The sequence below is a fragment of the Culex pipiens genome, chromosome 1 (assembly GCF_016801865.2).
Source record: "Culex pipiens pallens isolate TS chromosome 1, TS_CPP_V2, whole genome shotgun sequence".
NCBI lineage: Eukaryota > Metazoa > Arthropoda > Insecta > Diptera > Culicidae > Culex > Culex pipiens.
The window spans coordinates 29761597-29789151 of NC_068937.1; the positions used below are offsets into that span (position 1 = coordinate 29761597).

At 36.0% G+C, this 27555-nt stretch overlaps 3 protein-coding genes across 4 annotated transcripts in view; 1 reads left to right on the forward strand and 2 right to left on the reverse strand.

Annotated features, from left to right (window-relative positions):
• The window catches only part of LOC120426024 (leucine-rich repeat serine/threonine-protein kinase 1), a 46653-nt gene extending 45919 nt beyond the window's left edge, over nt 1-734 (reverse strand). For both annotated transcript variants that reach the window (XM_039590701.2, XM_039590699.2), the window contains exon 1: nt 242-734. In XM_039590701.2, the coding sequence (XP_039446635.1) occupies nt 242-298 (57 nt within the window). In that variant the 5' untranslated portion in view covers nt 299-734. The remainder of the gene's footprint in view (nt 1-241) is intronic.
• Nucleotides 735-2011: 1277 nt separating this feature from the next.
• On the reverse strand, nt 2012-27030 carry LOC120426027 (phenoloxidase-activating factor 2-like). Its single transcript, XM_039590706.2, has 4 exons — nt 26764-27030; nt 20558-20682; nt 2832-3413; nt 2012-2738 (listed from the first exon to the last, which is right to left on the reverse strand). The coding sequence occupies exons 1-4, from the start codon at nt 26932-26934 to the stop codon at nt 2111-2113; spliced, it is 1506 nt and encodes a 501-aa protein (XP_039446640.1). The 5' UTR covers nt 26935-27030; the 3' UTR covers nt 2012-2110.
• Nucleotides 12969-20493, forward strand: LOC120426028 (mitochondrial import inner membrane translocase subunit TIM44-like). The gene is made up of 4 exons (XM_039590707.2): nt 12969-13138; nt 13260-13352; nt 13447-14058; nt 19617-20493. The coding sequence occupies exons 1-4, from the start codon at nt 13136-13138 to the stop codon at nt 20202-20204; spliced, it is 1296 nt and encodes a 431-aa protein (XP_039446641.1). The 5' UTR covers nt 12969-13135; the 3' UTR covers nt 20205-20493.
• Nucleotides 27031-27555: the final 525 nt, after the last annotated feature.

Here is a 27555-nt window from a genome sequence, read left to right on the forward strand (position 1 = left end):
CAATATTTTTTTTTTTCTACTCTTCAACAAAGAGAAAAAAACGAGTTTGTGTGTTTGAGGAAAATCAATACCCTTTCTTCCCAACGCTTTTCGATGTAATCCAACTTTAGTCTAAAAATAAAATCCAATCGATAAGTGCTTATCCGCGCGTTTGTACGCGAGAAGACATTTGATTGACACGATCGGGATGAGTTCAAGGTTTTTTTTTTCTGAAGTGGCCACCGACGTCGTCGCCCCTTACCTGATGCAGCAACCTTCCGGGAAACTCCTCACTCTCCGGCGACGGAGTTGTACTCATTTTCACACGATTCTTCCTCCCCCTTCAGCAAGCAAACTTTACTCCACTTTATTTAAGCCATAATTCACAACTATTTCGCTGCCCACTTTTCACTTCTAACCCAGATCCAGTTTCTGGCCAAGATTTATTGACTTTTCCTTGCCTTCCTGCCTCGCCAAACACACACTGAATTCACACCGGAATGAAATCTGACGATTCCTTCCACCCTGCGTTCCACCGGAAGTGGCCAATCAGACTCAATCAAGCGGCGCGACACCAATTCCGCGGTGCAAATTCTACTAAAATTCGACGGACGGTTTTCAAATTTGAAGCAACTTTTTTCCTCTACTGTTCAAACGACACGGACGGAGTGAATATCTTCCTTTCTGCAGACGACGACCACGATCCGGACGATTGCGCAGGTGTGAAGAAACTGACGGACTTGTGGGCAAGTTTTGGCCAGCAGAAAAAAAAAATACACACACCAACACGAGCATCCAACCCAACTGCGAAAGAAAGTGGGAGGTTGAACTTGCGACGAGCGCGCTGTAAAAAAGTTGTTTTTGTTTACCTTTGCTTTCTCAACACGATCGCCTTTGATTTTGTGGGTTTGGGGAATGTTTTGCGACTAGAAAATCGTTAAAATATGCACAATTTAGACGGTTAAATCCGCACTTTTCTATCAATTACAAATCGTTTTCTATTAACACAACTAACTTTTACAGAAACACGCCAAAATTTCGTCAAAATCAATACAAAATCGAGTTGCACAACGCGAGCGAGTTGCAAAAACATCATCACAAGCTGTTTTGTTTGTAAATCGATACAACAGCTGACTTTGACAGCTCGCGTGTGACGACGAGCGAGAGAGAAACGCAAACTCGTTCTGTCAAACTTTGCGTTTCACCGTCGATCGGTGCTGGTTTGGGTTGTTTTGGGTTTATAAAGAAAACTTACAAAAATTGGGTCCTAAAATGAAGCTTAGATTGCTGATTTTATTGTTTACAGCGATCGAGACAGCGATAAAGCTTATTTTTCTGAGTACAATGACCCTTTGTACGACCACAAAGAGTTTAAAATGGATTTTTCAATCAATTTTGAAAAATTAACCTCGCGGTCCTTCTTGACAGAAAAGCAGACAGCTCGTTCCAAGGGGACCATAGTTAATCCATCGAAAAAATGTTGTCTTGTCAAAAAAAAATTTTGCATTAAAATGAAAAAAAGTGGTCAGAAATGGTTTTTAATCATGTTTTTTAACGTTGTACATAAAAATTGACATAGGGCTTTAGTACCCAATTGTTATTGAGCGTTTTTTTTGTTGCAAAATTTCTAAATGGCGTTCTGAGAAATCCGAAGGAATATTTATTATTTTGCAACCCAAAATCGATCATAAAATCCGAACTCAAGGTAAAGATTTTTTATTTGTAATTATTAAGTCAAATGTAATTACAAAAGCCGACTCGGTCCTAACCAGGTCCCAGTACCGAAAAGGACCTAATAAAAATAATTTTATGAAAAAAAAAAAAAAGATTTTTTATTATTTCAGCAGTTTCCAAAATTATAAGGAGACTTGTATGAACGAACAAATAATGAAAATTTCATATTTGGTTATAAAAAAGAACATTCAGAGTTTCATTTTAAAAAATACAAAAAAAACGTTGCTCGAAGTCTAAAAAAATATCATTACAACTGAAAATGCTAGGACCAAAACTGACGAAATACAGGAAAATTGAATCATGGTTTGATTAAAAACATGTTTATTGAACTTATTTACAATGCATAACACAAAACATAAATAAATAATCACCGTTTAAATGACTCTATCTCTAATCACTACACAAAATACACCACATTATCCTCCAACTCATCAATCACCCCCCGTATCCACCCCGCCTGGTACACCACGTTGGCAAACACCGCCGGAACTCCTTCGCCACAGCTAACACCCCAGGACATGATCCCGGCTAGCACGTACGCGCCTCCCTTTTCACAAACCAGCGGACTTCCGCCGGACCCCTTGCACGAGTCCCGTCCCTTGACACCCCCGGCACACTCGAAGCTGTCGTGCATCCGGAACCGTTTCCCTCGCAGAGAGTTGGTCTGCTGCAGTTGCACTTCACAGGATCGCGGGTCCACCAGTGGCATCGTGACGAACCGCTGGATGGGCTCTTCCTGGGCTGGAGTTCGCGGGGTAGCGCCCCAACCGGACAGCAGGCAGTTACTGCCGTGGAAGTTTTCACCGATTGAGGGCAGACAGATGTTGGCCACGTTCGCGGTGGATTCGTTCAATGGGTGGTTGAAAATCATGATGGCGACGTCGTTGTACAGCGAACCGGAGTAGTAGTTGGGGTGAAGAACGATTCGATCGATTTGACGAATTTGAGAGGGGAGTCGTTCTCGCGTATGGCGACGGTCCCAGTCTCCAGCGATGATCTGGAAGCTGGCCGGATTGCTGCGGGCACTGAAATTGAAATGCGAAATTAACGGTCAACTTGAATCAGGACGTAGTTGCAAATCGAACCGCAGTCGGCGCCACCAGCAGTTTCATACTTACTTCGCCACGCAGTGTCCAGCCGTTATGACCGCACCGGATGTGATCAACGCTCCGCCACATTTGTACGCGAAGCTACCATTTGCAACCCGTTCCTGGACGTACACGGTCCACGGAAACTCCCCAAAATTGGCCATCCCGTCGAGTCGCTGCTCAATCCCCTCGTCTTCGTCGATGAAGTGCACCCGACTGGCGATCGCGGCCCGACGTTGGCCACACTTTTTCGGTTTCGGGGCCACCGGTCGAGTACTGGTAGTTGACACCACGGCCCTGCTAGTAGAGGAAGTCGTCGCCGCTGGCGCTGGAGTCACGTCGAAAATGAATTCTGCATCCGGCTCGAGTTGCAGGTCATGGGCGTTGAATTCTTGAAGCAGGGAGGATATTTCTGAGAGCAGAGCCAAATCAGGGATCGAGGAACCGCCCGGATGGGAGTGGTTTGTGGTTACTGTGGTTGGAAGTGGGCGTGGAGTTGATACGCCAGGTGGTTGGCGGGGTGGGGGTTGAACGGGGGCAGCATGCTGCTGCTGGAGCTGGATGATTTGGTTGCGTCGGCAGCACGTGTTTCCTGGTCCGCAGAGACCGTCTCTGAAATTTGAGTGAAATAGTTTTAGTTTCTGAATTCTTTCAATTTTCAATTCGGTTTTATTTGTGAATAATCAAATTACAATTTGTACATATTATGAACCTAACAGAGTTTTTGTGTTCATTTCAGCTGTGTGTTACGTCTTAATTCGGTTTAGAGCAATTATTACTGTTAATTAAATGCACAAACAAGAGTAAGAAAAAGTTTTCAAAAAACTTACGCAATTGCTAATGATAGGGGATAGGAATAGAAAAAGCTTACAACTAGATCACAGCAAAATTTAATCAATTATAGATGTGCTTGATCATCAGCTCCCCAAGGGCCAGGAATTGCTCCGCTTTGTTACGGCAGGTCCGGAACCGCGTCATCATCTCCCCCGCGAGAGCAAAGAACTCCGGCAGGGTAAAGAGATCTTCCCCGGTGACTTCTTGCTGGGCCGCATTGCCGCTACCGGCAGCGACCACGCTGGCGAACGATCGACCCCATCCAGGAGGGAACGCTGGGTTGTCCGCTGGAACTGCACGATGACCAGCAGCCGGCACGGTTACGCTCGTACTTCGCTGAGGAGGGTGGGACGCTGCTGCTTTCTTTTTCCTCTTTTCCTGCTCCTCGATGTTGGTTTTCCGTGCGCTGCATCCACGGTAGTTGCTGGTATGGTTACCTCCACAGTTGGCGCACTTGATGCGCGCCTTGGTTTGCTCTGCCTTGTCCCCCAAGTCCGCCTTGCACGGCAGTGCGCACGCCTCCGAGAGGTGTGTTTCACCGCACTTCACGCAGCGGGGCGGGAGGTTGCAGTTCCGCGAGCCGTGGCCAAATTTCTGGCAACGGTGGCATTGCGCTGCGTCCGTCGGGTTCTTTGAGTAAAACCGCCAGTTTACCCAAAAACCGTCCAACGCCTTAGTTTTCCGCAGGTCTTGAATTTTGACGGTGCCGCGGTCGAAGTACAACAGGTACAGTGTGTGTGTACCTGTGACCGTTGTCTTCCGCGAGAGGACTTTTATGTCACGCGGCGTAATTCCAGCACCCGAGAGGTCCTTCTTTAGGTCGGAGATCGGGCGGTCTTGGTACCCCTGTGTAGTAAACACGGTTTTTATTTATTTATTTTATACTACACTGCAGCCATCTTGACGATGGAAACTGAAAATGTCGTCAAACGACCATCCACTGCAAATTTCCAAACCAGACTGAAGACCTGGCCCTGGCCACGATCATTCCAAGAGCGCACACACACAACCGACTCTCTCGTGTGCATCGCAGCAATCGATGACTTTGTCTTGTCGCGCGCTCTCTCTCTTTTTCCTCAACGACGCTTCGCGTTGCGCAGCAGACAAGCGTGAGGCACTCACACTCAAACGGTCACTCACGCGTTGCTGGCTAATTTCACTCAGCAATCAACAACCGTCGAGTATCGACTCTAACATTTCAAACGGCCATACGTATATGTAGCATTTATTTTGCTTTGAATATTTCAATCGATAAAGTTATTTTGCTATATTGACTATCCTCGTCTTATTCTCTACATTCTCCCCCTTCTCTACTCTTTTCTGGTTATTTTGGATATTCCCATTTTTTTTAATCTGAAGTAGCAAAAGTTAATATTTGGTTGAAAAGTTACATAAAATTTCTTCGATTATAAAGCATGATTACGTTTTTCTCACTCACATTAGCCCTCAAGGCGGCTGCTGATTTTTTTACTATGAATTCTCATGCCTTTCCTGAATTTGAAAACGTTTGCTGTATACTGTTGTTTTTTTTTATATATATTTTTTTTTGCATCTGTTTTTCATTCCAAATCAATCAATTCTCAACACTTCTCTTTTCTGTTGTCGTTCCAACAACAATTCAGACGTTTGTAAAGAGTTTAGCCGTCCAGACTCATAAACGAACTAATTTTTGTTTAAACTAACTATTTTTTTTTTTGAACTTGCTAAATCTCTTCTCTTATTTTATTTCTCATTCTCTTATTTTCATTTTCTGAATTATTTGATAATCTGAAATAGATTTTCAAATTCGATAAAAATCATTGAGACAGTCCCTTTCTTTCCAATTTTTGCAAAAAAAACTTAGTCCAATGATCACAATTTCAAAACTAATGGTTTTACATTTTCTCCTCTATATTTTATAGCTTTTTCTTTTAAAAAAAAAATGTTTCTTATATTCCCTCCAGAAATCCAGTTCAATAAAAAATATAAGGTGTGCTACATGTTTTTTTTAGTTTTATTAAAGACTTTACCATTACAATGGCATTCGTGTCGTAATCAGCAATCATCAAAAATTTCCTTGCGCTTTAATTTCCTGTAGAAAAATCCCCTTTTCATCTCCGAATTCAGAACAGAAATTTCTAAACCCATTTCACATTATGTTGTTAGTATTAGCTTGAGAAAAATCTCTTTGATACAATTCCAAATAATTTGGTCTTTTCTTTCCTAGAGGAAAAATCACTTTTATTTCATTTCCTACAAATATTCACTTAAGAAACTTCCAAATTATTAAATATTATTTTGTTTCTGGTTTCTTGAAAAAAAAAAACTTTTTGTTTATGTAGAAAAAAATACCTAATCCAATTTTACCGAAAAAATCGGTTATACCACAGACAAACAGACTCGTTTATCTAAATCTAAGTAATTTTACTCCTTCTTTTGAGAAAAGAAACAATTCTTCTGTTCTTCTATTTCTCCTAGAGATTTAATACATTTCGATTTCCAATCTACCATTTCTTTTGTTTTCTCCTAAAACATTTTTTTTCTTGCATCCTCTCTTAACTTTCTGTTTCCTTTCGTCGAGTCCATTTGTAATTTATAGATTCAATTATACTCTTCCTGAATCTTAAATCGATATTTCTTGATCAAATTGTAGCTATTTCCTTCAAATTATCCAGAATGTTAATTCCAGAGTTGTCGTAGTCAAAATAATAAAATGTCTAATTTTTTTTTATAGTCAAAATTATGCTTTCTCGTGTTCGTATCGTTCTGTCAAATTGTTTATCTTTGTTTTTTTCTTTTGCTTTTTTTTTATTTTAATTTTTTTTTAATCCTGTTGTATTTGAAAAGTATTTTAATCATTTTCTATTATTACTCTTTGGTCTTGGTTTTTTTTATCTCCAGATTTTTTTTTTACTATCAAAATGATAATAAGCAATACATGTGTAATAACACGTAACCTCTTTTGTTTCAATCACTCTGATTTTCATTTTCTGATTCAAGAGTTGAATATATATTTTTATTCTTTTACTCAATAAATTTGAAAATGACCAATAAAACCCCTTTAAATTTTCCCTTTTTTTATCTGGTTACTTTTCGCTGGTTTTCTCTTATTATTCCCACTTTTTTTAACGCTTGTACTCTCCTCTTTCGTTTTGTTCTGTCTTATTCACTTCACTCAATAAGTTATAGTTAATATTTTCATCTCTTTTTCAAACTCCATTCATTCATTAATAATATCTAAATTCCGTTTTTTCATATTTGATAAGAACTTTTGTTTTTGTTTTTTTACCATTTTTTTTAATTCTTTCTCTCTTTTCTCTTTTTTTTCAATTCTCTGTTATTTATTTGATCATTCTATTTTATTTTAATATTTCATTTCATTATTGTTATTTTTTTTTGAAGCACAAAATTTTCTATCATTCTTTTGTTCGTGTTTTTTTAACACATACTTTCCTCTTTCCTTTAATTTTCTCTTGTTGTAATTTTCTTCATAAATTATATGAAATAACAATTTTTTTACGCATCAAACTATTCGTTATTTTTTTCTTTCCTTGTATTTGATAAGAAGTTCAATAAGAGCATTCCTTTGTGGATTTTACTCTTCAATTTTGTTTACTTTGTTTTCATTCAATTTATTTTCGCTCCAAATTTATCAATCAATGTATTATTTATTATTAATTTTTGCGATTTCTTGTTCTTTTTATATATATTTTTTTAAATCAAATTTTATTTGATAAGAATTTGAAAAATTTCCAAATTATTATCACCTTTGTCTATTTTACACTTTTAATTTTGCTTATTTATTTTATCTATTTTTTGACTGCTCTTTTTTCTGAACCATGCTTTGAATGACCAACCAAACAAATAAAATCACTTTAATTTACCTCTTGCTATTAATTCTGTTATATTTAGATCTAGTTTATGGTTTGCAATTAATTATAGTTTTTTTTTGTATACACCAAACATTTCTTTCATTTCGACAATTTAACAAAAAATGTCTTGGTTCCTTTTTTTTATTTCGTTCTTCTTACATTCGATAAGAACTTCAATAAGAACTGATTTTCTCTATGGAATTAACTCTTCGATTTTTATTTACTGTATTATTCTCTTCTTATTAATTTTGTGTTCTGTCGTGCTTCCCTTTCTGTCACTTAATCAATTTGTGAATGAGCAACAATTGTTCATAAACACTTGAACTCCCCTCTTTCGTTTCGTTTTCATGTATTCGATGGTATCAATAAGTTTAAGTAAACATTAACTTAAACTCATCCACTTATTCATCACTTTTTTTTTTAACTCGAACTCATCTTCCATTTTATTTTCAGCCATTTTTCTAAACAAAATTGTTTCCCTTTTTTTCTTATCAAATCTTATAAGATAAGAATTTTCGATTTTCATATTTTTACCATAGTCTTTTTTAAAAAAAAAACTTTCCCTTATTTTTTTTTGAGTAGACAACTAAAAATTTAAAAACTTTCAATGTTTTCATTGCATTCACTGTTTTTTTTGTAACGTTTTCTATCTTTCTTGCGGCAATTTTTTCTCTTTTTTTTATTTTTTTTTTAAATCATCTCAAAATATATTTGATAAGAACTTTTCCATTTTCCAAATTCTTATCACCTTTGTCTATTTTACTCTTTAATGTTAAGCTTAGCTGCTTTTTTTTATTCATTTTGTCTGAGCCATGTCGTGAATGAGCATCAAACTTCCTATTTTCTTCATTCTCTTTTGTTGTGATTTTCTTTATTCATTGTATTGAATGTTTTGATCTTAATCTCTTATTTTTACGCACCAAACTATTTTTTTCATTTTTTTGTTATCCTTTTCCTTGTATTTGATAAGAACTTCAATAAGAGCTTATCTCCTTTGTGGATTTAACCCTTCAAATTTTTTTCAATTATTTTTTTATCCTCTTTCATTACATCCACTGTTCTTTTTTTGTTTTGTAACGTTTCTATCTTTATAGCGGCAATTTTTTTCGTCTTTCTATTTTTTTTAAATTATCTCACAATATATTTGATAAGAACTTCTCCATTTTCCAAATTCTTATCACCTTTGTCTATTTTACTCTTTAATGTTAAGCTTAACTCCTTTTTTGCATTTTGTCTGTGCCTCTTATTTTCACGCACCAAACTATTTTTCAATTATTTTTTTATCCTCTTTCATTGCATCCACTGTTTTTTTTTGTTACGTTTCTATCTTTATAGCGGCAATTTTTTTTCGTCTTTCTATTTTTTTTAATTATCTCACAATATATTTGATAAGAACTTCTCCATTTTCCAAATTCTTATCACCCTTGTCTATTTTACTCTTTAATGTTAAGCTTAACTCCTTTTTTTTGCATTTTGTCTGTGCCTCTTATTTTCACGCACCAAACTTTTTTCAATAATTTTTTTATCCTCTTTCATTGCATCCACTGTTTTTTTTGTAACGTTTCTATCTTTATAGCGGCAATTTTTTTTCGTCTTTCTAATTTTTTTAAATATCTCACAATATATTTGATAAGAACTTCTCCATTTTCCAAATTCTTATCACCTTTGTCTATTTTACTCTTTAATGTTAAGTGCCTCTTATTTTTACGCACCAAACTATTTTTCATTTTTTTTATCCTTTTTCCTTGTATTTGATAAGAACTTCAATAAGAGCTTATCTCCTTTGTGGATTTGTGCTTTTTTTTAATTCATTTTGTCATCAAACTTCCTATTCTCTTCATTCTCTTTTGTTGTGATTTTTTTTTTAAATTGTATTGATTGTTTTAATCTTTATCTCTTATTTTTTACGCACCAAACTATTTTTCATTTTTTTTTTTAATCCTTTTCCCTTGTATTTGATAAGAACTTCAATAAGAGCTTATCTCCTTTGTGGATTTATCCCTTCAACAATTTTTCAACTTTTTTTTTTATCCTTTTTTCTTGTATTTGATAAGAACTACAATAAGAGCTTATCTCCTTCGTGTATCAACTTTTTCCTTTTTCCATATGTGCTATTTTCTTCTTTTTTTATTAGCGGTGATTGAGGGCATACGCTCCAACACCATATTGATTTAATATGCATTACCAGAAAAATTCAACTTGTTGAGGCATACGTCAACATTTTTTTTTGTACAGTTGAGGCGTTCGTCAAACTGTTTTCTTTGTTTTATTGTCAGTGCAGTTGAGGCGTTCGTCAACTGTTTTCTGATATCATAACTACCTCACTCACTTACCCACCAACTGCGCCATGTAGTAAACACGGTTTTTATTTATTTATTTTATACTACACTGCAGCCATCTTGACGATGGAAACTGAAAATGTCGTCAAACGACCATCCACTGCAAATTTCCAAACCAGACTCCAGACCTGGCCCTGGCCACGATCATTCCAAGAGCGCACACACACAACCGACTCTCTCGTGTGCATCGCAGCAATCGATGACTTTGTCTTGCGCGCTCTCTCTCTCTTTTTCCTCAACGACGCTTCGCGTTGCGCAGCAGACAAGCGTGAGGCACTCACACTCAAACGGTCACTCACGCGTTGCTGGCTAATTTCACTCAGTAATCAACAACCGTCGAGTATCGACTCTAACATTTCAAACGGCCATACGTATATGTAGCATTTATTTTGTATTGAATATTTCAATCGGTAAAGTTATTTTGCTATATTGACTATCCTCGTCTTATTCTCTACACCCTGCAAGACGACCTTCACGGCAGTCTTCTGCACGGGGTCGAATGTGTAGAACTTGAAGTTTTTATTCTTCAATTTCTCCACAACCAGGTCGAAGTTCTTGCTGTCAAATGTGTAGACTTGCACTGACGACTTACCGATTTTCAGACAATATCCGAGGCCTTCCAGCAACTCGTCAATATCGTCCGTCAACGTGTCCAAAACATAGATTGGAGGTGGTCTACGTTCCTTTGGAGAATTATTCGTTTTTGACGTCAACACTTTCTTCCGTGCACGTTCATCGTATTCGTCGTCGTCGGTAGTGCTGCTACCGTCGGTGTTGTTGTTGTTTTCTTCGTCGTCGCTCAGCATTTGGAACTCGTTCCTGATGGGAATGTTGGCGGATGTCGACGTGTTGGTCGTGGCACCGGAAGTACCGGAACGGGTTCGCACTGGTGATCTTGGGACATATCCGGGATGTAGTAACTTTTTGTCGATGCCTTCTGCGCTCACGCTCCCCTGCGCGATGGCGGTCGACACGGCGTTGGCTTGTTTACCTTTTTGCACACGGCCGGTAGACGAACTTCGCGGGTTTTTCGAGGCCGCACTCGAACTGCCACGGCCACGGCCGGCCTTTGGCATGCTGCAGGAGCAAACTCGCGGGTAATCACGGTAGACTACGGCGGAAAATTTCGAAAAAACTATAGAGCACTGAGCACTTGACTGCTGCTTGCTCTCGTGCGTACACGGAGGAGTTTCTGAATTCTAAAATTCTAAAATTCTAAAATTCTAAAATTCTAAAATTCTAGAATTCTAGAATTCTAAAATTCTAAAATTCTAAAATTCTAAAGTTCTAAAATTCTAAAATTCTAAAATTCTAAAATTCTAAAATTCTAAAATTCTAAAATTCTAAAATTCTAAAATTCTAAAATTCTAAAATTCTAAAATTCTAAAATTCTAAAATTCTAAAATTCTAAAATTCTAAAATTCTAAAATTCTAAAATTCTAAAATTCTAAAATTCTAAAATTCTAAAATTCTAAAATTCTAAAATTCTAAAATTCTAAAATTCTAAAATTCTAAAATTCTAAAATTCTAAAATTCTAAAATTCTAAAATTCTAAAATTCTAAAATTCTAAAAATTCTAAAATTCTAAAATTCTAAAATTCTAAAATTCTAAAATTCTAAAATTCTAAAATTCTAAAATTCTAAAATTCTAAAATTCTAAAATTCTAAAATTCTAAAATTCTAAAATTCTAAAATTGGGTCCTAAAATGAAGCTTAGATTGCTGATATTATTGTTTACAGCGATAAAGCTTATTTTTCTGAGTACAATGACCCTTTGTACGAACACAAAGAGTTTAAAATGGATTTTTAAATCAATTTTGAAAAATTAACCTCGCGGTCCTTCTTGACAGAAAAGCTCCTACTTGACAGCTCGTTCCTAGGGGACCATAGTTGATCCATCGGAAAAATGTTGTCTTGTCAAAAAAAAAAAAAATTACATTAAAATGAAAAAAAGTGATCAGAAATGGTTTTTTATCGTGTTTTTTACCGTTGTACATAAAAATTGACATAGGGCTTTAGTACCCAATTCTAAAATCCTAAAATTCTAAAATTGTAAAATTCTAAAATTCTAAAATTCTAAAATCCTAAAATTCTAAAATTCTAAAATTGTAAAATTCTAAAATTCTAAAATTCTAAAATTCTAAAATTCTAAAATTCTAAAATTCTAAAATTCTAAAATTCTAAAATTCTAAAATTCTAAAATTCTAAAATTCTAAAATTCTAAAATTCTAAAATTCTAAAATTCTAAAATTCTAAAATTCTAAAATTCAAAATTCTAAAATTCTAAAATTCTAAAATTCTAAAATTCTAAAATTCTAGAATTCTGAAATTCTAAAATTCTAAAATTCCAAAATTCTAAAATTCTGAAATTCTTAAATTCTAAAATTAAAATTCTAAAATTCTAATATTTTTAAATTCTAAAATTCTAAAATTCTAAAATTCTAAAATTCTAAAATTCCAAAATTCTAAAATTCTAAAATTCTAAAATTCTAAAATTCTATAGAGATATACGCTTTGTTTACACTTCGGCTTTGGCCCATTTACATTGTTTTTATTTTAATCTTAAAATCCTAAAAAGCAAAAATTCAACAAAATCTTAAATAAAATTATATCTTGACTTTTTTTATTAGGTCCTATAAACGTAAAAACGAAACTATTGGCACTACGCCCCCCGGGGCATGGCCTTCCTCTAACGTGGGATTTCTGCTCCAGCGCCTCTGACGAGACAGGAGAAACCGGGACCGACGTTTTACTTCACCATCCGATAGAAGCTCAGTGGATAAGGCGGGAATCGAACCCGCGTCTCATAGCATCATCGGGATCGGCAGCTATAAACGTATGAATGACAATAGGTTATAGGACCTTTTAAAAAAAACTTTGGATATGTTAACGGTTTTAATGGTTTTCAATCAAATTTGTTCATAATACCTGCAAATCCTTCGTCACTTTCAAAAAGTCGTGATACATATTTTTAATAAAGTTTCATCTCCTTCCACTTAATAATCTGTGCTACCAACGGTCATTTCCAAAATCACTGTTGCCTTTCCTTTGAACGCTGCCAACACTGCCAAGCTCGCGTCAAAAATCCGAAACGCAAACTTTGACACTTTCTGTTCTGTCATGACCTTCGTTGACAGTTCTCCTCTTCCCGACGGTGCGGTCTGTTGTGCAAAAAAAATCTCTTCAGAGTTTCGCGATTTCTTCCGGGCCGAAAATGTATTTTTGCTAGTTTTTTCTGCGTAAATTCGAATAAACTGTTGTCGGTGTTGAGTATTTTAATCAATTAGACGTTCCGGACTCTGTTTCCACCATGGTAGGTGGCTTATTACAGGGTTTTTTACTGATAACTAGAGCGCAACCTTGAATCATGTGTTTTCCTCTTCTCGAAACATTTTGGCATTGATTTTTGATTAAATTTTGCGATTATCTAACAGCAACGGTTAGGCAAAGCCGGGCGGATCGTGTTCCTGCACCGCGCCAGCGGTTCCACCTTCACCAACAATGTGTTCCTCCAGCAGAATCTTGCGGTTAGTTTCCTTCCCGGATGATGTAATCGTCTGTTTTGACGTCACGAAGCTTGTTTATAACAACGCTGAATCTTCCTCCTCTTCGTTTTTCCAGTGCTACTCGAACCGGCCGCCGGGTTTCTTCTCGAAGGTCTTCGACAACATCAAGCAGGAGCTGGACAAAAACAAGGAGATGAAGGAGAATCTGAAAAAGTTCCGGCAGGAAGCGCAAAAGCTCGAGGAATCGGACGCCCTCAAAGCGGCCCGGCAAAAGTTCAACACCGTCGAAAGTGAGGCCTCCAAGAGCAGCGAAGTCCTCAAGGACAACCTGGACAAAATCCGGGGGAGGGTCTCGGAGGTGGTGGACGAAGTGTCGAAAACGGACTTTGCCAAAAAGGCGGGCAAAATCGGCGAAGATCTTGGCAAGACGGCCAAGGGCATGGGCGAAACGATCGCCGAAAGGGGCCAGAAGTTGGGCGAAACGGGAGCGTTCCGGGGGATTTCCGAAGCGACCAAAGCGGTCAAGCAGGAGATTGACAGTCAGGGAATTTCGGCGCGGGTTTACCGGGCGCCCGAGCGGTTGCGGAAACGGGTCGAGGTCAGCATGGAGGATGCGGCGCGGGTGTTCGAGGCGAACACGGAAGCGCTCGGCGTGGAGCTGCACAAGGACAGCAAGTTTTACCAGAGCTGGGAGAACTTTAAGAACAACAATCAGTACGTGAATAAGGTGAGTTTTGAAGACAGGGGAAGTAGCTCCAAGCACTGAGGGCAATGGCAATGACGGATTTACTACTGTTGTGAAGAAAAGCAAAACCAAAAGGAAGCTTCTGGGAGAAGCAGATAAAATATTTGTGGAAAAATTAAAATGGTAGACAAAGACGACGACATCTTCTGAAACAAAAGCAACAAAAAAAGTTGAAACTTCAAGCCATGGTTAAATATTTGAATTAAAAAGTGTAGTAGAATGCTTTTATTATCTGGCCAGCTGTTTTGCCATCATAAGTTTTCAAAATATCTAAGTAGACGACACAATCCAAAACATTGATTTCCGATATTCAACGCAATTAAAGTTTTCTGAAAAACATATTTTTTTGCCTCTTATGTTTGGGCAGATATAAACCTTGAATTTTTTTTGCAATGACCTTAAATTAAAAAAAGTATCATTCAACTTAATTTCATAAATAATAGAATCGAATCTACCGATTTTGGCTTCAACTCAAACAACTGCATCCTTACAAAGTTGTTGAAAATCTCCCTGCAAGATTCTGAAAATGAAGTTTTCAATTTATTTTTCATGATAAAATAATTTTTAAACTTTCATTTCAATTAGTCGAAAACAATTCGAAAAATTTCAAAACATTGAAATTCTTTTCTTAGGGCAAATCCTCGTATGTTTGGCAGGTTAAGAGCTCTTACACTAAATTTCACTACTCAAACAACTTATTTGCCACACAACTTTTGTGAGAAACCGGCTTCCTCATTTTTCATTAAGCAGTTCACAACTTAATTTCAGATGAAAAAGCTGTAATTTAACGCCAAATGTATGATATGCCATCATTAGGTGCTTGGTAGAATCACATGCTCTTTTCCTATGTCTATTATTTAAAAGTTTTACCAAAAAGTAAAAACATTGAAAATTTAAAATAAAAATTTCAAAAATCTTAAAACATTGAGAATTAAAAATAAAGTATATCAAATTTTTAAAATCGTTAAATTTATAAAAAAAATGGATTTTTTTTGTAAATTTGGATGTTTTTAGAAATTTTTAAAATACAAATACAGTCCAGACTCGATTATCCGATGGCCTTGGCAAAATTTCACTTCGGATAATCGAATCAAGATTTTTTTTTTCGTTGTCTTATTTTTGATTCTCTAAAGTGATTTTGAATTTTTAAATTCAAGATGGTGGCCATAATGGCGGTGATGAAATAATGGAAAAATACATTTTTTAATTTTAAAGGCATTCAACAATTAAAATTTGACTGAAATGGGACTGCAGAACTTGAATTTGATGTTAAATATAAAAAACAATAAAAAAAACATTTTTTTTTGTTTATGATTCGATTATTCCAGTACTGTAAAATTTTCCAAAAACTAAAAAAATATAAAATTTGAAAAAAAAAATCACAAAATTTATGAAATTATGAAAAAATTCTAGCAAAACAATGTTAAATGGCCTTAGTGAGTTTGTAACTAAAGCCATGCCAGATGTAAGCATCCTATAGCGCAAGACATCGATTTAGACATTTTGAAAATAAAAAAAACAAGAAATTTAAAGAGATCCAAAAAACTATTTAATTTAAGAAATTAATAAAATTTTTCATAAATGCAAGAAATTTAGGAAATTCAGAAAACCCCCCTCCCCCCACTTAAGGTGCCCACGTGGTTTATGGATGGTCCCTTTTCGTTAGCTTTTCGTAATTGAGGAAATGTTTTTGTTATAAAGTGAACTTTTCATACATTCTTACTTTAAAATCAAACTTTGCCAAACTACAATATTTGATTTGCTCCCGCGCCTCTGTTCAGTACACGTTTGAAATTTTGTTATGTTTCGCATACTTTATCTATACTACACCATTCTATCACAAAACTTATTGGTTCTCCCATATAAATATCTATACAATTCATACAAAAATGGTACGTAAATATAAAAAAAATCTGTAACATTTCAAGAATTTTTTTTATTGATTTGGTGTTTTGGGCAAAGTTGATTGATTGATGAATATTGATATTGATGTATTGATGAAGACTATGAAAAAGAAAACACGGAAAAAATGGTTATATTTTAATTAACTTTTTTTCACAAAAAAACTGTTTTCCAAAATCCGTATTTTTTAATCTTTGATTTTTTTTACATGTTTTAGGTGACAAAATCCCACATTTTTTAAGCCATTCAGAAGTTTGAACCGACATTTTTCCTACGAGTTAGATTTTTTTTAAATAGTGATTTTTGTAAAAAAAACTTGTACTTAAAAAATTTTGACCTCATTTTTTATGAAAATTAAATTTGCATGATCGGCACTGTTTTTAAATCATGCGCAATCGATTCCCCAGGAAATTTTATGTGAAAAACTGACTTTTTACGATTTTTTGGCGATTTGTGCCCTTTTTCGCCCACTTTACAGTGATCAAAAAGGTCGTAAATAGAAACGAGAAATGGGTTGACAACCTGTAGATGTGGCACCCTGTCTTCCAACCATGTTACAATTTATTGGAATAAGTAGCTTAACAACTTTTCCTAAGACACCAACGCTTTAAAAGGTCACCAGTGGAAGTTAGAGCTGGGTTGACACCCTGTAGGTGTGTCACCATGCATGTCAATAATTTTAAATAAGAGCCACATTCATATACAACAACTTTTTTTCCTAAGACACCATTTTGCTAGGTTGCTTCCTTATTACGTTTAAAAATAAGATTTCGAAATATCTACCGAAGTACTGGCAGTGTTGGCAAGAAATATAATTTTCAGCACTTATTTTGCAATGCCTCTTTTAAAAACTCTGTATCCTTTCTCAGAAGCAAGATAGAACCATACTTTCTTCGGCAAAGTTTTAGAGGACATTCAGGGCTATACTTCTACGTTGTTAGTTTTTAAATTGAGTGAAAAATGAAAATGATAAAAATTAAAATGTTAAAAAGAGGGTTTTCCCATACAAATTTGAATCGCTTTGTGGAAAGCCGGGTCAAACCCAATCGCTCCCAAATTTTGGGGGGTTGTTTGGGGGCCCAAATGGGACCGGAAAATGCCTGTTTTGAAAAATCGATCATGTCGAGCCACCCTTGTGCGTATATTCTCGTATGATCAGTAAAAATACCATCCGTCAAGCTTCTTTTTCAAATAGAAATTGAAAAAAAACCTTGTCCAAATTTCGCCAACGATTTTCTCGAATCGCGGTTTTAGACCTAATGAAATGTATGGTTCGTATTCACAAAAAATTTGAGAAATTCAAGAAGTTTGAAAAATTTTAGAAATCAAAGACATTAAGTCAAAATTCATCAGTTCAAGAAATTCAAAAAATAAGGGAGTTGATAAAAACAGGAAAAAACGAAACAATATAAAATTAAGCAATTCAAGAAACTTATAAAATTAGGAAATATAACCTAAAAAAAATCGAAGTTCTTTTTTTTTTGCAAACGATTAGGCCGATGCAAGTATTTTTCAAAATTTTTGTCCCTCGGCTCTGGCCGTGGTCGATCAACAAAATATAAATATTGTAAAAGTGTTTTAAAATTCATTTTACACTAGTTCAGTTGTTTTGCAATCATTAGTTTAAAAAAATGTAAGATTTAACGAAAACCAAAATTGTAGTGAAAAAAAACCAAACATGCTAAAAATGATTTCACTTAAATTTCCATTGACATTTTGAAGTTATTTGAAAAAAATATTTTGTTTGTCCCTCGCAAAAACTTTTTTTCCTCGGAAAATTTGTTTTCCGTAAAGATGTTTTAAAACTAATTATTACAAAACAACTGGATTGGTGTGTAATGCATTTTGATACACGTTTTCATTGAAACTTAGAAACCAATGTATCGAAACTTAAATTTAAATATTTCCTTTCCCTAAAGAAGGCGTAAATTTCGAGAAGATCTTGTTGCAACATTTTCGTCACACTTTTTAGCAGCGCTTTTCGTATTACATCAGTAAATGCTAAGTTCTTTGTCAACAATCATATTGGCCGCTGTTTGGCTGCTATATTGCCTTGTCCCATTGGTTTTAATCTTACTTGATGTTTCAATGAAGGGAAGCTTATAATCTTTCCGTTCCGTATATGGAGGAAACAGTTCTTCAAATGAACATCTTAGCCATCTATTTGGAACAATCGTCGATCGTGGCAAAAATGTACAACCTGATTGTGCCCAAAGGACAACATAGTAGCAACTTTTCATTCCAGCGAACTTGCATACTCTGTTTAAATGCAAAGTTCTATTGACACCGTTTCTACGGTACTCACTTATGACGAGTACATTATTGTTGTTGTGGGACCGTACGCAACAAACAAACCAGATGCTGTTATCATGCTGGAAGTACTACTTGAAGATGGTGAAGGACTATTTATACGTGCTTAGCCAGCGACAAGATTGCATTGGGAACGTAGCACCTGGAACTAGTCAGGGAGTGTGTTGCTGAATATTCCAGCGTGTAAATTCTTTTGCGACCGGACAGCATAGACTATTCCGTAACAAAGGGAACGGTGATGTTTACAAGAATTCCCTAACGAAGGCTGCTTCTTAAAGAGCTTTGCGACCAGTATTCTTTTAAGACCGAGATCGAAATGATACTCGAAGTTCACGTCCGTGTTTGAGATGCGCCCGTCTTTGATTCAAATACCGTAAACCGGGGTGACTTTGATAGGATTTCAATTTGTTTTTAGAATATTTTCCAACAGGTAAGGTTTTTCTCAAGATTATAATTTTTAAAAAATGTACTGGGGTAGACCACACAAGGTCCATGCACTATTTCGGAAAAAAAGTTTTTTAAAAAATGTTTAGAAAAATAGTTACGTTAAAAATTCTTTGTTTTAATTCCGGGGTGACTTTGATAATCATAGATTTTCTTGTTAAAATCATATTTAAGATGTTAAAACTTTATTTGTACGTTAAATGTACCATCACTAAAGTAGCTGATATAGTTTTTAAGAAAAAAAAAAACAATGTTTAGATTTAGTTAACTATGTGTATAAGCTTTTAAGCAAAATACATATAAATTTAAGGTAAAATTGTTAAAAAGTCGGAATTTTGCCTGAAATTTGTTCAAACTAGTTTTGTTTATAAAATTATCGATTTATATTGCATTTTATACAGAATTCGAAGCACGAATCACAAGTTTCCACATTTTACATGAAATTTGTTCAACTGAAATTGCCTATAAATTGTGAGATTTATTTTTAATTGTGTTTCAAAAACACATATTATTTATTATTTACAAACTTTCTAAACTTCTCTTAGTGGAAAATTGTCCAAAGAATCCGAAAATGCATTCCGTTTTCCGATTAAAAATCATGTTCATTGAGAAAATCATGACACTTTAAGAAGTTTAAAATAATGACATTCATCAACATTTTTTTAACTATAATTAACTAACTTTTTAAACTTGTCAAAATTCTTCTTGAGGTACTTTGAATACTTCTCTACCACGGTCAGTATGTTTCTAATCCATCCCTTGCGTATTTTAATTGTACTCTTCATTTTGCGGAAAAATCGCAAACCTATCAAAGTCACCCCGGCTATCAAAGTCACCCCGTTTTACGGTACTACAGTATGTTTTCGATTCTCCCGTCCCCGCAGGTCCTCAGCTGGAAGATGCAGTACGACGAGTCGGAGAACCCGATGATTCGCGCGTCGCGCCTCCTCACCGACAAGGTCAGCGACGTGATGGGCAACCTGTTCTCCAAGACGGAACTGTCGGAGACGCTGACGGAGATTTGCAAGATCGACCCGAGCTTCGACCAGAAGCAGTTCCTGCGCGACTGCGAGAACGACATTATTCCGAACATCCTGGAGGCGATGATCCGCGGCGACCTGGAGATCCTGAAGGACTGGTGCTTCGAGAGTACGTACAACATCATCGCGACGCCGATCGCGCAAGCCCAGAAGGCGGGCTTCTTCCTCGACTCGAAGATCCTGGACATTGAGAACGTGGACCTGGCGATGGGCAAGGTCATGGAGCAGGGCCCGGTGCTGATCGTGACGTTCCAGACGCAGCAGATCATGTGCGTGCGGGACAGTAAGAACGCGGTCGTCGAGGGCGACCCGGAGAAGGTGATGCGCTGTAATTACGTGTGGGTGCTGTGCCGGGATCCGAACGATCTGAACCCGCGGTCGGCGTGGCGATTGATGGAGCTGCAGGCGAACAGTACGGAGCAGTTTGTGTAAGCAGGTCGAAAATGGAAGTCGAGCCAAAATGGGTGCGGAACCCGAGTTGTTGATCACGTTTTTCGGGTTCCGCTTTTTGGTTCCGGGCGAATCTTCCGCCTGAAGTCACTGTGGAGAAGAAGCGCCCGGTCAAAGTCGTCGACGGTCGCCACTTTTGTTAGGGCTTAATTTTAATCGCTGTAATGTTTTCTTACGGCTAGCCGTAGGCTGCCAATCGCCAACCTCCGAGGTAGAGGACGCGCGGTTCGTGTAATAAATCAGAGACTTTGTTAGATTTATAATACAACAATCATCAGATTACAAAGTTTTTTTTTTAAGTCCGAAATTTCCCTGGAAGAAATATCTTTTCTTACCTGCCCTGTTGACCGGAAACGGTGCTGTTGCAGCGGTCGCTCGGAACGCAGATGCAGTCCGGCGAGTCGCCGGCGGTGTCCGTGTAGGTGTCCCCGCTCAGACGGATCGACTCAGCTTCGGTTTGCTGGTGAATGGTGAGATGAAAACAGGTTGGTATTAGTTGGTTGTGGGAAGCGAGGAAGCAGAATCCTTTGTAAAAGAACAGTTGGTTATGTTACATATATGACCTGTATTAAGATCATTGCGATGCATCGTGGAAATTTAAAATACAACACAAGTTTGTTTAAATGGTTACATACATGTACAGAAAATTTATTCAATCACTCCTGAAAGTTCCACGAAGTTATTTCATGATTAAAGTGAGTATCTGAAAATTTAAGCTTGAAATTTTGCCTAGCGCAAAGCGAACTTTGAAACATTCTCTACGAAATCGGTCTTTTTTTTTGAATTTTAATTTTTGTATTTTTTAATCCGGCTAAAACTTTTATGGTGCCTTCGGTATGCCTAAAAAAGCCATTTTGCATCGTTAGTTTGTCCATGTAATTTTCCATACAATATAAAAATTCTAAAATCTGTATCTTTTGAAGAAATTTTTGATCGATTTGGTGTCTTCGGCAAAATTGTAGGTATGAATAAGGACTACACTGAAAAAAAATGATACACGGTAAAATTTTGTCTGGTGAATTTTGATTAAACTTTTTGTCACTAAAACTTGATTTGCAAAAAAAAAACTTTTTTACAATTACAATTCAATTCAATTATGTTTTTATTAGAATTTAACAGTTCTGCAAAAAAACTTTTTAATTTCTTTTTTATTTTCTAATGAATATGTTATGATACAAAAAATGCCAACTTTTCAGAAATTTCCAGAATGGGCAAAAAATCATTGACCGAGTTATGAATTTTTGAATCAATACTGATTTTTTTCAAAAAATCGAAAAATTGGTCGCAAACATTTTTCAACTTCATTTTTCGATGTAAAATCGAATTTTCAATCAAAAAGTTCTTTAGTGAAATTTTGATAAAAAGCACCGTTTTTAAATAGCCGCAGTTATTCATTTTTTCAAATTAGTGCCCATGTTCGTCAACTTTTTTGAAGAGCTGAGAAAATTCTCTATACTTTGCATTTTTGAACTTTGTTGATACGACCCGTAGTTGCTGAGATATTGCCATGCAAAGGTTTAAAAACAGGAAAATTGATTTTGTCTTTATCTCACCTAGAGGGTGACGATTCTCGATATTTTACATTTCCCGGGAATCGAGAGATGAATTTTGAAATTTCCGGGACCCGGGAGTTAATTTTGTTTGGCAAAATAATTGATTTGCTGACAGAAATTCAAAAGTACTTAAACTAATAAATAACATCAAGTAATAGTCATTCAACACAATGAAAGTGTAATAGCATAGCAATACGGGTCTGTACCACCCTGTAGGGGGTGCCACAATGGTCAATTCAATATTCTTAGACAATTTGATTGTTGCCCGTTACAAACAAAAATATCTGAGAACGCAAATTTCCACACTGTGCTCATACAGTCCCGTGGGGATATGGGAGGGGATGTTTTTGTTATTCACTAGTATTCAACACAATGAAAGTGTAATATCGACATTTGAATTACTTTTTGGAAAACTATCTACGAGTTGAAAAATCTTCCCAAATCTGCTGGTATAAGTTCAATTCAATGGCATGTTGTCACTCAAAACTCTACCGAATTTTGTTTTTAAAAAACAGAAAACACACTAAATAAGTTTTCCAGAGTTTAAAGAATTTGTCTGGGTAGGCGTCCAGAGTTTTTTTTGAATAGGTCCTATAAACATATGCCACCGGGACCGTCTGGGATCGAACCCAGGCCGACTGGGTGAGAGGCAACCACGCTTAACCCTACACCACGGTCCCGGCTAAAAATGCCATAGTTTTACTTAAATAATTATTGATTTTGAAAATTTGAAAATTACCTTGAAGAAAAGAAGTCTATTTATTTCAAATACCTTAAATTTTAATTTCTAATATTTTAACTAACATTTCAAAAGGGCCAAACGTTCAAAATTACGCCTTTTTGAAATGTAAGTCTTGATTAAAATAAATAAATATTGTTTTCGAAAAGATCAAAAAAATTAACGTTGGTTTCGTATATTAACATTGAAAATCTGACCACTGTTTGCTGAGATATCGATACGGACGAACGGACATGACACAGGGTTTCAAAAAGTGAAGTAGGTTTTCTTTTACTTCTTCTTGGCGAAAACCTGCGCAAGCGAGATCACTTATGTCAAAATCTTCTTGGGCTTTTTTTGAAATGGTCGCATGAATTTATATTAAAAATACCATTTCTATCAATTTGTCGGCAATTTTAGTATCCATGATAAATTACATTGAATCATAAAGACAAACTTAATGCCAAAAAACTGTTTCTAGCACCATACTACTACTAAACGTTTTACTTAATAATTGCATAATACATTTTGAGAAATCATGCGTAATCGCGCGTTGCTACTTCGACAACATGAATATAGATGGCGCAGGTGATAGTTTGCTTCCGAAATTTGAAGAAAATTTGTTCCTGGTGTCATGTCCGTTCGTCCGTGATATCGACATTAGAAAATGGTGTGTTGTTTTGGTGAGACTTAGAAAACATCAATTTTCCTGTTTTTAAATCTTTGCATGGCAATATCTCAGCAACTAAGGGTCGCATCAAAAATGCAAAATATAGAGAATTTCTCAGCTTTTCAAACATATAACATAACATTGGCACTAATTTAAAAAATGAATGACTGCGACTTTTTTCAAAAACAAAAAATACCTAAAAACGGCTTAGCTTGAAAACGGTGCACTTTATCAAAATTTCAATAACTTTATCAAAATTTCAATAAAGTACTTTTTTATCTTTTTTTTTCAATATACTTTTTGAAAATGGGCCTTCGTCATGCACACGGGACCGTTTTAACGAGGTTTCACCAAAATTTTGAGCCGATTTGAACAAAGCAGTGTTGAGATGTCGTGGCACCCGGATTTTGAAGTCAACTTTAAATAGTTACATCTCGGCAATGATACAAACAAATGTCTTCAAATTTCTTTTGTTAATAGATCAAAATGTATATTTTAATGCTCTGAAAACAGATTTAAAAAAAAGTTCAAGTGGGTGCTCAAACCAAACTCTGCCGTATTTGCCGGTTTACATGTATTTAACTCCTTTAAGAACGGGTTGATCATCTAGGGGAAAACATAGCAAATTTGATTCCACCGGGAGAAATCCCGAAAAAACTTGGGACTGACAAATCGGGAAAATTTTATAAATTTAATTAAAAAATCCACATACTTCTTTTTTTTAAATGATATTCTAAAATAATAACAATGGAGAATATGCTCGGCTGATAAAATATGGTTGGACTCAATCTACTTGACTGTAGATTCTATTTTATTTTTGTTAATTCTCTCCCGCCCATGGTTATTCCAGAACATCAAAACTTTGACCAAAACTTGACAACTTTTCATGGTTTTAATTAAACTAACATCTCCCTAAATTTCATCAAATTTGGTTATGGGGTTAGATAATAATTTTTCATAGCTTATTTTTATTAGGTCGTAAATAGCAGGGCTGCGGAGTCGGGTCATATTTCAAGCGACTCCGACTCCGACTCCGACTCCGGCTTTCTCAGACTAGCCGACTCCGACTCTGACTCCAGCTCCGGCTTTCAACAAATGGTTGGCTCCGACTCCGACTCCGACTCCGGCCTGCCAACTCTAGCCGACTCCGACTCCGACTCCGACTCCAACTTTCAACAAATGGTTGGCTCCGACTCCGACTCCGACTTCACATATTTTTAAATGTTTCAAAAGTTAGTCAACTATTATAAGTTAATTATTTTTAAAACATTGATAAATAGGATTATTTAAATACTCTCTAAGCGTCATGTTTTTCTCAAGATAAATAAGTTCGAATCACAAAACGAACGAAATCAAAGCCATAAATTTAAATATTAAATTGTTATTTTTGAATGAATAATTAAAAGAAACCTGGCCTTAATGATCTATTGAACATCAACATCATTTATAAGAAGCACAGTGATAAGCACCTTGTTGTTTTAAACGAAACTTTTTTTTTGTTTTGTTTTTTTAAGACGTACATGGACATCACGCCATGGCTGAAGGAGATTATTATTGCAAATCAATGTATCTGAACAATTTATTCGTGGAAAGGACGCTTAAGAGGTCCTTTTAAATATCTGTAACATGGAAAATATTTTACTCTTGATTTTTTTAATTTATTTTAATTTTCAAAATTAATATGCATTAAAAAGGAGGCGCACGATACTTCGTGAATCTTCACCTAAAACGAAGCTTTATGAATGATCTTGCGCCTCCATCAAAATATATGAAAAAACTTAAAATATAATAAAAAACAAATATCACAAGTAAAATATTTTCTAGGTCACAAGTTTTACATTTTTTAAGGTACATTGATTTGCAATGATAATCACCTTCCGTCATATTGGCGTGGGACATACAGTATGAGAAAATTCTTACCGGTTAATAATATTTTGATTTTGTTTTTTTTTTAATAATATTTGAAAAATAAATTAAAAACCTATACTTTGTTCTATACATTTTTTATAAGTTCATTTTTGTACTAAAGTCTTGAGATTTGTTTAACGATAATTTGCAACGATATCAAAATAGTTTACCTAAAATGAACATCAACATTCAATGATTATTTCAAAATTAGTTGCAACTTCTTTTGATATTTTTTGTTAGTTTCAATTATTTTGAATGCAACCCTTTGATTTTCTTGTACTCAGTTATAAACAAAATGCGCATGTTGAGTTCCAAGTAAGAGATTCTTATTATCGTTGATTATTTATTACAAAAGTTAAACTGTCAGTGACTCTTTTTCGATTTCCAAAAACAGTAATTACTATTTTTAATCTTTCCATGTACCTCGTATTTTTTTTCCTAAAAAATGATTTAACTTAAAACCTCTAAGACATTCGCTGTCGGGGTAAAAGATGACTGTGTGTGTTCTTTTTTCAGAAAGAACTGGATGAAATTTACTCAAATTTGAATTGAATGTGCACATAAATATAGGCAAAGGGAAGCAGTCAAGAATCAGTTAGATATGTCTGACTACATAACCAATATTTTTTATATTTTTTAAATTATGATACTACATACTTGGGTAAGAGGTTATCATTTAGTGATTATAGTGAAATAACACAATTAGAGCTTTCCAATCACAATAAAAAGCTTCAAAAACATAATGGCATCTGATAAATCTCTAAAAAAAATGAAAAAATGGCGACGCATTGCATGCGACGTAAAAAACCATTAAAAACATAAGAAGTTTTGTAAATAAGCTGTTATATAGTAAATACTGAACAATAGAAAAAAAGATATTTTTGTTGAATTTAAGATAACTCCGACTCCGACTCCGACTCCAGGTTTTCAGAAATCTTCGGCTCCGACTCCGACTCCGACTCCAGCTCTTAAAATTTAGCCGACTCCGGCTCCGACTCCGACTCCAGCTGTTCGAGTTTTGACGACTCCGACTCCGACTCCGACTCCAGGTCCCCAAAAATACCCGACTCCACCGACTCCGGCTCCGACTCCGACTCCGACTCCACAGCCCTGGTAAATAGTTACAAAAAAAAATAAAATAATATAAAAAACGCGTACAAAACAGCACCGCCGGCTAGAGTTGTCTCGACACGACACATTTGAAGTCATTTCGATGTATCCTGGCGAGATTTAGCTTTTTGAAGTTAACAGTTTCAGTTTGGAGCCGATCGCTCTAATTTTGGCATCGCAAAAAAAAACGTTTTTTTTTAAATACGTCAATTAGAGGGATGGTCCAATCGGCATCAAACTTGGAATTAAGAAGTAAATTTTCATTAACTCAATCCAAACCACTTTTCTGGAAAAAGAATTACGGTGATCCACCGCCAGATTCGCGTAGTTCAATAACAACAGATTTCTTATTGCCTTGCCCCTTATCACTGAAACGCATCTGAATCGCTGCGCCACACCGGCTGGTTTTACCGGGAAAAATGCACTTTAACTCTTCCTAAGTAATGGCACTCCGATTAATCGTCACTAGTTTACTGCAGAATTTCATTAATCAATCTTCTTCCGTAACGCCTGTTTCCTGAAGTTGATGATTCACTCACTCGCAACCATTCTCAATTCTAAACTGCCGTTGACAAAACTCACATTGTTCACGACGACCGCCTTCACGTCCTTTTCGTCGCGAAGTTCTTCGGCACGTTTGATCAGGTGTGGATTCATCCACCAAAAACTGCCATCGTACTGGGCTTCCACCGGTGATCCTAGTAGGCCAACCAATGCCAAGATCACCAACTTTGTCAACTTTGAGCAAGCCATGCCACGATTGTTCTGAGAGAGAGCGCGCGCGCGTTCACGATCGATTCTTCACGCCGACTGCGATCGGCGGCTGCACTGCGCGAGCATAAAATGATTGCACAAAAATTATTAAATCTTATCAATAGGTTTGTTGTTCTTGCGCGTTGTTACGCTCTCTCGCGCTAGTCGCGGTTCGTTAGTATAGAGTTAAGTTCCAGCAACCTCGAGACGATCGTCATCCTTAGAATGAGGGAGAGGTTCGTGTGCTCTGATTTAGTCTGTGTAGGAGAGGATGGTCAGTTTTCGGTATAGTAGAAGTATATTGATTGTACCAGTCCTTTTCGATACCATCGTTACTCGGAAGGCATCACCGTCCTAATACAACAATTCCTTTAGAAAACATCATACGTATCGAACCCAAACTGTTGACCGCGCTCCGCTTTGCTAGGACTAAGTAACCATGCGGCGATCGTAGCAACCTTCGTCGTCACCAAGATCAAGAACGCAACGCAACGCCTTCTTCGCCGATGACGAATTTGGATTTTGGAAAACGTGCTCGGAAACGATGTGACAACGATCCTCCTGAAGTCGCTGAAAAAGGTAGTAGTATGGAGCGAAACAAACACAAAGTGGCGGCAGAAC